Here is an 11,294-nt window from a genome sequence, read left to right as displayed (position 1 = left end):
TTGGAGCACAAAACCCACGGTGAAGCAGCAGCCCAGGAGGTTGCTCAGAGCAGAGAGGGACAGCAAGTGGCCAGAGCAGTGGCTTTTCTCCAGGAGCACCACCGGGAGGGGGATCTGCTGAAAGGGCTGAACACGGAGGCAGAGGCTGAGCTGAGGAAGATGCAGGCACAGTTTAGGCTGGAACTTCAAGCACAGACAGAGGAGAAGGTACAGCAGCTGAAATATTTGTGTTGTCACCTCTGGCCCTGTGATTTTTAGCCATGTTTTAGGTGCTTCACTAGGAGCATGCTGCTTCATTTCACTGCTGATAAATAAGTATTCTTCTTCCCCAGAAAAAACATTGAGTCAGCTATCACAGCCCTGGAAGGGGCAGAGCCCACCTTAATTATATTAAGGTTGCAGCCTCAGCACAGGTCTGTTCTCTACTCTTTGCCCTGAAAACAGTACTGTGGTTGTGCTGAACTTAAAAGATATCAATACCTTGACCTCAAGCCCTCAAAGAGAATTAAGCTTTAAGGAGTCACGTAAGGGAAGGTAAAAGAAGCATATTAACCCATTTGCTTCTTTTTGAATATTTTATTAACAATGTCTGGGGAGACCCACTGACCAAATACTTCTCTAAGTGTCAAAGGAAAATTTTAAGAGCCCCCTTGGAAATTGGATTGTTTTTAGGGTGCTTCATTTCCCACCCCCCTGGATCCCTGTTTTCCAACCTGCAGTGACAAGGTCAGACTTGATCCTGGAGGTCTTTTCCAACCCTGTGGTGGATCCTGTGGTTCTGATTCCATAACTGGAACATTCCCAGGCTTCCTCAAGCCTCTAAGACTTTGTCACATTGGGTTTTTTTTCTTTCCCAGATAAAAGCCAGAGAAACAAAAATTATCCAGGAGACCGAAGGAGGGAAGTTTGGGAATCTCGTGGCTTATTCCATCCTGTCTCAGAGACACCTGAGGGAAACAGTCACTTTGCTCCAAGACTCCTCCAGGCTCAAGAAGGTGGCCTTGAGGTGCCAAAAGGAGGGCACAGGCCTGGAACACCTCGTGGGAGAAGTAAAGTTCTCTTGCTGGTTTGGTTTAGAACCTGCAGCTCCTCCAGTGTGTTGTTACAAACTCCAAATTTAAAGACTTTCAGGAATTGTGACTGTTTAGATAAATAGGAGAGTTAACTCCAGATTACAGTGTATTGTATTATTTGTTTAATGCCAAAAAATAATTGAAACTATGCTGGGATTTGCTACCAAAAAAAAAAAAAATCAGGCACTTCAGATCCATTTTAACATGCATTTACTTCAGGCTCCTTTGTGAGCCTTAAATTTATTTTCAGTGGTTGTGAGTTTGTGATTTGGGTGTTCATAAACAGCAAAATTAAAGGCTGTTTTGGGCTGACATGTTTTTAACCTCTGTCCTCGATGTGTTGTGTAGAAAGTAAAACAACCAAAGGAGGTTCACACATTTCATGCTACAGTTCACAGGAGCATTTTCTCTTCCAGGATTTATCAGCTGATGGTGACACCAGGGACGTTCTGCATCTCCTGAAAGACAACTCAGAGCATGTATTTTTAGTGCTGGAATTTATACAAACTGTAAGATTATTACAGCTGAGAGAGAGACACTTCAAGGAAATAGTCAGCAGCCTAAAAGGCTCCAAGAAGGTAAAACTAAAGTTCAGGAGAAGGTAAAACTAAATATATTATTAGTAAATATATTACCTTGCAGCTTTATTCAGAAAATCATGAATAGTTTGCATTGCTGTTGTTACTGTGCAAAGGACTTTGTTCTTCAAGCATTAGAGTTTCTTAAACAAAACCAGGATCTTGGGTTTGGATCTTTCTTTTCTTTTTTTTTTTCCCATCTCTAGTTTGTGGAGGAAGCAAATCTCATAACCAGCGAAGTGAGAAAATTCAGAGAGCAGAAAATGAGAGGGCTAGAGGGACAGTTGAAAGCCTCCCTGAAAAACAGAGGAACCAAGAAGAGTGTTTCAAGCAGTTTTGATCCATTGCAGGTCAGAAAAGAGCAAATCCCAAATGTTTCCTAATTGAACACTCATCATATGCACAGGACATAAGATTAATGGTCTGATGCTAATGAGGCCATGGCTGCAGCTGTCCTGTGCTATCAAATTCACAACAAATATAGGAAGAAAAGGGTTGAAAGGAGAGATTAGGAGTTGAAGGGATGGGAGAAGAACAGCTTCCAAAAGCAGGTTATGCACAAAAGTACAGGGGGAACAAAGAAAAAGAGTTTAGTGGAATTTTTTGCTTTACAGATCAAAATCACCACCTTGGAAAGAGAAGAAACCACAGAAGAAAGGAAAGACCCATGGCAGGCTCTCCAAGGGGAGCATCTGGACCTCAAAGGATCTCCCATCTGGGCAACACCAGCTGAAGGAGCCAAGCTGCAGGATCAGCTGCTCCCTGGAGAGCAGAGGAGGAGGAGGAGGAGGAAGCTCTCAGGGCTGCAGCAGGATGGGGTACTGTGAGACCACACACCCTCTCTCCAGCTTTTTGGGGGGAATTTTTTTGCTATTTTCTCATCTTCAGCCTCAAAGATCACAAGGACTGCTGCTCATCATCACAGAGGGTGAGAAACTCAGCAGCATTTTACAGGCACTGCCTCTGACAGCTCCTTCTTTTCCTCCTAGGACTCGAGGGAAGAACACAGTGAAGGAAAAGCTTTCTCAGGGAAGGGTTTTCACCCAGATTTGCAGGAGCTGAGGATGAGATTAGGAGGAGATAGAAAAGAAAACACACAGCAAAGCAGCAGTTCTGCATCCTCCACCCCCCAACCCCTCAGGGCTCCAGGGACCCACCAGAAGGCAGAGGAACAGCTCCTCTGCTTCTTGACTAAGAGTAAGTCTGGGCTGCCACAGCAATCTCAAGTAATCCAGGATATTTTCTGGATGCTAATACATCACCTGGAGGGCATTAATGCTTTGGGAAAGGAATGATCAGGGAAGAAGTGGGTGGAACTCCTAAAATAGGGAGGTTATTATCAAAATTCTGATTTGAAACTGGACATGGGTGCTAGGACAGAAATAAAGTGTCTCACCTAAGTGATGTTTGTGCATCTGCAGAGCTGGGCTTTTTTCATCCTGAGGTCAGCAGGGCTTTAGGGGTTTTCTCAAAATATCAGCAGCTCCTTGATAAGCAGCAGAATTTCTTCTTCTTTGGACTTTTCATTAGGGTTCAGGTGAACTCTCACATGTGATCTTAATGTTTCAGAGTCTTTTCCAGCACCTTCTCTATGAAGCAAACAGCTGTTTGTTTACTCATTAGCTTAATTAAGAGGAAAAAGCAAACGGTGCAAGAGTCACCCAATTATCACAATGCCAGACAAGTGTTTCCCTATCAAGTCCTTTAGAGAGATTTCAAAACACTTCTACAGCTTTAAACTTCTCACAGAATTGGGCAATTAGTTAAAAATACAACTTTTAATCCCATGAGTTGATTTTTTAAATGATGTCTTAGGCTCAAATACTATATAGGAAAGTCAAAATTAGCTGATGGAATGAGAGGAAAGGACACAAACCCCTCTGGAATTATTTGTGGCCGTTACCTGGTGTATTCTTTCCTCACAGATATCAAGGTGCTGAAGCAGGCAGAGCATGTGATGGCATCCAGAATCATTCTGCTGAATCCACAGTTCACAACAGCTCCTCTGGGTGGTAAAAACTTCAGTCATTTGGTTGACTTTTGGCTCTTTTCCTGCCACTTGCCTCCTTTCCACCTGCTTAACAACAAAATACACGAGCCTCCTGTGAGACCTGCATGAGTAACTTGCCTACAGATGTGATTTAGCAATGATATATCCTTACAATAAACCTAAAGCTGAGTTTAGAACATTTAAACAGGTAAATGTTGCTGTAATTAGCTGAAAAAACCCCAAAACCTACCAATTCTCATGATATGGAATTTGACAATTTAAAAGAAAGCCACTATTCACAGAATTCAGGGCAAACAGAAGTTTTTTTTTTTCTTATCAATAAATCTTGTGGCAAAGACAACTTTAAGAAAAATGGAGAGGAGTGTTCTGGTAAGCAGCTCAAACAAGAACTACAGGAAGGAGAAGTGTTTGGACTGGGGGCTGTTTGTTAGGGTTTTTTTCTTTACTGAAATAGAACATAGTGTTCTTCCTCATCCAACAGACTTCCCTATGACATTTAAGACACGTGAAAAAGGAGAAAAACTACTGAATTGGATAATTCTTGGAGAGAAAGATACTCACATGTTTGTCCAGACTTCAACATCACACCCCAAACAGCAAAATTATTCACCCGTTTGACCTGATCTGTATAACTCCAGTGTGTGAAATGTTTGCTCAAACGTGGGTGAGAGATGGATTGTTTAGGAAAGCGACATTTATTTGTTTGTTTACACAGGTGGTGACGAAACCAAGTGTGTAAAAAGCTCTTTTCTCCTCGATCTGCTGAGGGAGGTGAACGAGGAGCTCCGGAGTCACGCGGTGGCAGCTGGGCTGGGGCAGAGCCAAGGGCTGGCCAGGGGTAAATCCCACCTCTGCTCTTTCTCCTGGAACAGCCAGAATTGGGGGTGAGGTGAAGATTTCATGTATAATCCTTCAAAGAGCTATTTATTGTGGCCAGATTTTGCTGCACAGAAATCTGAGTTCCCTCCTGAGCTCTCCTGGTGAGGGAGAATCACGGAATCAGCTGGGTTGGAAGGGACCTCTGAGATCATCAAGTCCAACCCTTGATCCAACCCCGCTGTGGTTCCCAGCCCATGGCACTGATGCCACATCCAGTCTGATCTTAAAAACCTCCAGGGATGGAGAATCCACCCCTTCCCTGGGCAGCCCATTCCAATGGCTGAGCACCCTCTCTGGAAAGAAATTCTTTCTAATATTCAAACTAAACCTCCCCTGGCACAGCTGAAGACCCAATCCTCTTGTCTGGGAGAAGAGACCAACCCCCAGCTGGCTCCCCCCTCCTGTCAGGGAGTTGCAGAGAGTGAGGAGGTCTCCCCTGAGCCTCCTCTTCTCCAGGCTGAACAGCCCCAGCTCCCTCAGCCTCTCCTCACAGCACTTGTGCTCCAGTCCCTTCCCCAGCCTCGCTGCTCTCCTCTGGACCTGCTCCTTCAGAAAGGGCTGAACACACAGAGCCAGCCCTGACTGTGCTGCTGAGCAGCTCTGAGACACACAGACTTCATGGCCCTTTGCTATCAGAAATTTCTCCACTAAAAGTCAAGTTTTAGACGTTTCCTAAGGGTATCAAGCACTTCACAACCCTTATGATAATTCACAATGCATCAGCAGGGCCTCACATACACTGAGCAGTGCATCAGATGAGAAATGCAGTATATTCTACACTTGCACTGCAGCGTTACATCTTGGGTTCTATTTTCACTTTTTTTTTTTTCCAATTCATCTGATGAAATGTTACTTTTCTTGCAGCAGCAGCAGGTTGGGCTCAGGGTACAGAGGATGCCTCGTGGACTCAGGAAGAAGAACCAGCAGCAGTTGATCCTGCAGCCCTTTCTGCCAGAGAGTTTGTCATTTATCAGTATGGCATCTCCATCCTGCAGTTTCTCAGACTTCACATTAATGTAAGTGCTTAAAACCTTGATATTTAGACACTGATATTTAATAATCAACAGCAGTTATAATTGATTTTATAACCGAGGAGTTTCTTTTATATCAGTTATAAAAATCAATTAGAGAGTGACCACTGAGCCAATATCAGGAATTAAATTCCAGTCCTGTTTTCTCCACAATGGTGTAGAGATTTGAAGTCAAATCTCTTCCCCACAAGATCTGGTCAGTTCTTGTATTTGTTGTGGCACCTTTCTTAAGCATGAAGAATTAATCCCTGCATGTTTCATAACACTGTGATAAAACATCTTCCCTTTATATCTTGGAACAATAATTCTCTCATTTTCTCCACACAGTTCTTAGCAGACCATGGCTTTGGTCTGGGTAAACTCTCCAGGGTCTTTCTTAAGAGCCTGAAACAAATAATAAAGTTGCAATGACCACAGCCAGAGCTCCAGGACTGGAGCACACTTCCATTTACTTAATTAAAAAACTGGCAAGAGGAAATCCTAAGGTGTTTTTTTTTTAAACAGCCTCCATTTCCACGTGGGATTGGTTGGCTCTGGGAACCCACTGCAAATCAAGGTTGACATTTCCATGAACTTGGAGCCCATTAATCCCTCCCTGCAGCCCTGGTGTGCTCTCAGCTCTTACAGAAGAATTTCTCCTTCTCTTTGCAGGCCCCAGAAATCAGCCTGTGTGTGGCCTCCAGCCTCCCCCCCAGTGATGCCACAGGCAATGCCTTCAGGGGCTCTTTCTTTTACCAGGTTTGCCCACCCCACACCTAGCCAGCCTTTGCAATACTTTGGGATCCTTTAAGTTCTGGGGCTGGGAAGTAAAATGTAAAAATAGTTCCTACCTTCCCAGTCACAGCATGCTCGATGCTCTCTAGGAAAAAACATTGATATAAGAAATCCTCAAGTGTTAATAAGCTCCAGATATATCTGAACACAAACCAACAGCACTGTTCAAATATATATATTTAATGTGAGGGTCATACCCAAAGCACATTTGTTAAATCAGCTCTAATTATCCAGTTTCTCATGTCCAAGTTTTACCACTTTCATTTTGACCAAATTCTCTCTAGGTCAGCTTGATAGGAATCAGTCTATCAGCATTTTACTCACTATAATTAGATTACAGAATGTGACTGTTTAGTATTATTTCTTCCTCTAAATGAGGTGTGCAGAGAGAAGCTTTCTCAGGTTCATGATATATAAATATAAACCTGCCCAGGGCAGAGAATGCAAGAATGCTTTAAATTCACATGACAGATCATTAAATGAAGTCTCAGGACTGCCCTGTGCCTATGGATATTCCCCTGTACTGATTTGAATCCTGGGACTTACCTAAAATTGAGGCAAAACACTGGAAGAGCTGCATCAGCAGAGCCAATTCCTGCTGTGCTTCTGTCTCAGCTCTGGATATTCATTTTTTTTTTCCCCCCTCAGAATTCCAAGAACAAACTCTTCGTCCTGAGGGATTGCCTGAGCTCTGTGGGAGGTTTCCTGCTCCTCCTGGTGCACTGCTTGGCTCATGTCTCTGCTGCTGAGCTCCACCACGACACCAACCCCCTCTTCCTGGGGCTTTTTCATCAGGTGTGTTCCAAGTGCAATTCCATTATCCTCGTGTTTGTTAAAAAAAAAATAATAAAAAAAAACCCCTCTAAAAGTGAGGGCTTAATGCTTTGTGCAACTTCAGCAATGAAAGGGGAGGTGAAATAAGGTTTTTATAATGAGTTAACCATTACCTGAACTGCCACTGCAGCTACACAGGGGCTGTTCACAGCAAGATTCTTATTCAGCATTTGAAGAACTGTTTTGCCTTAGGTGAAGCCAGTGAGAAAGCAGAAAAATGCACCAAATCATGCATTAATATCCTGTCTGCACACAAACAACACCAACACCTTTGTTCCACTGACAGCTGAGGAGATAAAACCCACACAGCTGCCTTCTAACCATCACCTGGGAGAACCCAACAGAGAATTTCCATGATCACAGCCCTGCTTACAACACAGTTACACCAAATTCATTGGGAAAGGAAAAAGGAATGGGGGGGATCCTTCCCCAACACCTTGATGTGACACAGCAGGTTTTCAAAGCCTTTCAAAAAAAAAGCCATGTTTGGGGTTTTTTTTTTCCCCTCTCCAGGCACTGAAGGTCTGTCTCAGTGAAATGTTCTCCCTCAAACTCCAGCTCTCAGCAGCTCCCCAGGGCAATAAATCCCAGAGGATAAACCAGGTGTTGCTGAAGGAGGAACCAGTCTCCAAGGAGGAAGCAAACCTCATCTCCCAGCTTTATGAAGTCAAAGTGAAGAGGCCCACGGACATGGAAGGCTTTGAGAAGGTAACAAGAAAAGCTCAGCACCAATATTTTCTTGCTTTGCTACAAAAATGACAAATTTAGCTTATTTATAGGTGCCTGTGCCCATGTGCCTGCAGTTAATAAACTGGAATAGAGGACATTCACTCTGAACACACTTTTTTAAGCACTAGAACAGGTTGTGGATCCTCCCTCCTTGGAGACACCCAAAACCCCTCAGGACACAGCCTTTAGATGACTCTGCTTAAGCAGGGGAGGGTTACAATAAATTAGTTACCTTCAGGCAAATCATTAAGTCAGCATAAAAAGCATCACCATGTAAAACACATTCAAGGAGTCTATAAAAATTCAAGTTAGCAATTAACTGCTTTCTCCACCTCTGTGCTCATCCCACAGCACATGAAGAACAACCTCCTGCTCCGTGTGAAATCTGAGGAACCACTCCCTGACAAGTGGCTTGTGGAGAAAAAAGAGCATTTCCCTCATGGAAAGGACAGCTTGGGATGGTAAGAATAATTTGCCAGGAGCTGTTATTTACTATTTATATTCACTATTTATTATTTCGCCACCTTGTACAGTGAAATTTGCTTTTCTGTTTTGGTCCCGTGAAGAGCCTGTGATTAAAATTTCACAACTGGCATTTCTCCCCTCTCATTTAAAACACTTCTTTCCATTTTTTTTATTTTTATTTTTTTAGCTTTGAAGAGGAAACCTGCACTTCCTTGTCCCCTTTGGAACTTGAGGATAAAGTGGATGTGTTAACTGAGGAGCTGGTGCAGATCATAGAGGATGAACACCAGTTTTTAAGCAGCAAAGGCAATGAAGACCTGCTTTGTTACTACCTTGAAATCACTAGTTTGGAGAAGGACTGTCTGGTAAAACAAATCAATGCATTAGAGGAGGAAATAGCCCTGGGCAGAAAGTTGTAGTGGCACTCAAAGACTTGGTGGCTTTGTTCTACCTTGGGTCTCTGCTTTGGTTCTCAGGCTTTAAGCCAAAGTAAACCCTCTATTTTTGTTTTAACTGTGGTGTATTTTTCCTCTCCATACTAAAGGCTCATTAAATCAGGAGTGGAAGCAGTGCAGTGATTTGAGTGACAAGACTCTGGCCCCCACCACTGACATTTCTGGCCGCGGCCAAGCAGCGAAAAGAAATATTGCTGCAAAAGCTCAGACTCAGAATTTCCAGGAATAGAAGCAAAATACAGAATCACTCAGTTCTGCTCAGTGTCAAATGCATTATTTTTAAACTAGTATATCAATCTACATGTTGTGAAGTTCAGCTGAATAGTTACACTTTTCTGACTTTATGACACAGCAAAAGCTATAGATATAATTACCCCAAGTGACTGTATCTACACAATTACACACCAAGAGCAAGAAATATTATTTTCCACCACTGAAAGCAACTTGCCCAGCCCAGACAACCTTTACGTGTCCTGGAGTCACCATATCTCAGCTCTCTCCCATACAGGAAGGCAGGTCCTGCACTGTCCAAGCCCAGCTCTGCTCTTAGGCTTGGGGAGACAGTTTCTCCTCCTCCCAAATTCAAGAGTCAAACCCTGAAACACATGAAACATTCAGTATTTGCTGATCAGTGAAGCATCACCACAGCCTCTGGTGCAGGTAAAGAACAAGTGAGGGAAGAGCAGAGTCACTCAAGATCCTTCCTTCCCCCAGCAGCACAGGGCAATTCAAATAATTTCATGAGTCACTAGACACCCTCAACATTTCTGCTGGTGATATTTAGATCTCTGCTCACAACCCAGCTGTCCTTGCTGCCTTTGCCAGAAGGAAGCAAACCCTCCTTCAAAGCAGCTTAGGGAGATGGTATTTTTTCCTTCCTTGGCTTGCTTGTGTTTCCACCAAAAAAGTTTTAAACTCCCTTCAGGGCATCAGTAGCAGATCAGATGGCTTTTATAAAAAAAACATAAAATCATTTATTGATATTTGCATTTCCTTTTCAACTCACAAAAGCAGTCTCACATCGATTTTTCAGTCTTACGTTGGCATTAATATAAACATTTAAAAACTCAGATAAAACCCCAGAAAAAAAAGCTTCAGACACACAGAGCAAGAGAGGCAGGGATTAGAGACAGCGAGTGCTTTGTGTTTTGACCAAGTTTTGCAGTGCCAGCCCTTCATCCCATTCCACAGTCAGTGCTCCTAAACCAGCCTAAAGCGGGCACAGCCACGGATCTACCGCTTGGTGTTGACCCAGTGGTACCTGTCCACACGTGGCCCTGAGAAGGCAGCTGAGGGCCTGTAGACCTTGTAACCCCTGTGCTGGCCATAGTAGGAGCCATCAGCCAGGTAGGTCTTCCTGGGGAGATACAGGGACCAGGGCTGGGCGGGAGCCTTGTAGTAGTCGCTGAACTGAACAGCAAGAAATGGGATCGTGTTAAAAGTGTGTTTGGGGAAGAGGGGGGACAGTCTGTTGCATTCCCTCATGAGGAAGCCTAAGGAGCAGCTCCTAGCTCCTACAAAAAGCTCTGTCCCATTCCCAGAATCACTTAGGTTGGGAAAAAGCCTCCAAGATATCAAAGTCCAACCATCCCCCCAGTACTTCCAAGCCCACCACATCTACCCATCTCAAATCCCTCCCAGTCACAACAACATCACCACCACCCCAGGCAGCCTGTGGGGAAGAGGCTTCCCCAATATCCAACCTAAACCTTCCCTGGAGCAACTCAAGGCTGTCTCCTCTTGCCCTGTTGGTTGTTCCCTCCATAGAACCTCCTCTGGAGAGCAAGAAGATCCCCCCAAGCCTCCTTTTCTCCGGGCTGAGCCCTCCCTGAGCCAGAGCAGCAACATCACCCTGTGCTCACTCACCTGGTACACACTGTTGGGGTTGCTGACAGTAGGGATGGCTCTGGGCTCCCTGTGGAAGCTCTCCTCATCCGAGGAGCTGCCAGAGTGATAGTCCAGGGCTGCCCTCTCCACGGCATAGCTGATGAGCTGCGGCAGCTCGGGGTTCTCCTTCCCGTCGAAGCGCACGATGGTGAAGGGCTGGTTCTTCTCCCCGTACCTGGAAGGGACTGGAGGTGTGTGATGCTGCTCTGCACAAGCAGGGACAGCTCTGAAGGGGCCAGCTGGCACCAGCAGGTGAGCAGGACCTCAGATGCCAAGGCTCTTAAGAGGCTCGAGTTGATGACACTCGCCCAGAGCACCCGACGTGTGTCGGTCGCCCCTTCTGAGCTCACCTGCAGCTCACCTCAAAGGGGTCAACCCACAGCGTCATCTCCCTGGGCAAACCAAGCTCGTTGAAGTCCACACCACTCTCCACACAGGTTTGCTCCAGCAGGGGATCTCTGGCCTGGTGTTTGTTTATCCTGATGCACCTGGGTAAGAGCAAAGTGCAGGAGGATCTCGGGGACTGCACTGCAGCTTGGCAAGCCCTGCTGCTACAGGAGCACACTCAAAAATCACTG

At 44.8% G+C, this 11,294-nt stretch overlaps 1 protein-coding gene across 1 annotated transcript in view; it reads right to left on the bottom strand.

The window, feature by feature from the left end:
• Positions 1-10,062: 10,062 nt before the first annotated feature.
• BTG4 (BTG anti-proliferation factor 4) overlaps positions 10,063-11,294 on the bottom strand; it is a 1,927-nt gene continuing 695 nt past the window's right edge. Inside the window, exons 2-4 of the mRNA XM_027655767.1 lie at positions 11,067-11,204; positions 10,696-10,891; positions 10,063-10,239 (exon numbers count right to left, since the gene is read on the bottom strand). Coding sequence (XP_027511568.1) covers positions 10,063-10,239; positions 10,696-10,891; positions 11,067-11,204 — 511 coding nt within the window. The remainder of the gene's footprint in view (positions 10,240-10,695; positions 10,892-11,066; positions 11,205-11,294) is intronic.

The sequence above is a fragment of the Corapipo altera genome, unplaced genomic scaffold, assembly GCF_003945725.1.
Source record: "Corapipo altera isolate COAL_440 unplaced genomic scaffold, ASM394572v1 71, whole genome shotgun sequence".
NCBI classification, from domain to species: Eukaryota; Metazoa; Chordata; class Aves; order Passeriformes; family Pipridae; genus Corapipo; species Corapipo altera.
The sequence above is the reverse complement of the archived record's forward strand: the minus strand, read 5'-3'. Positions and strand labels throughout refer to the sequence as shown.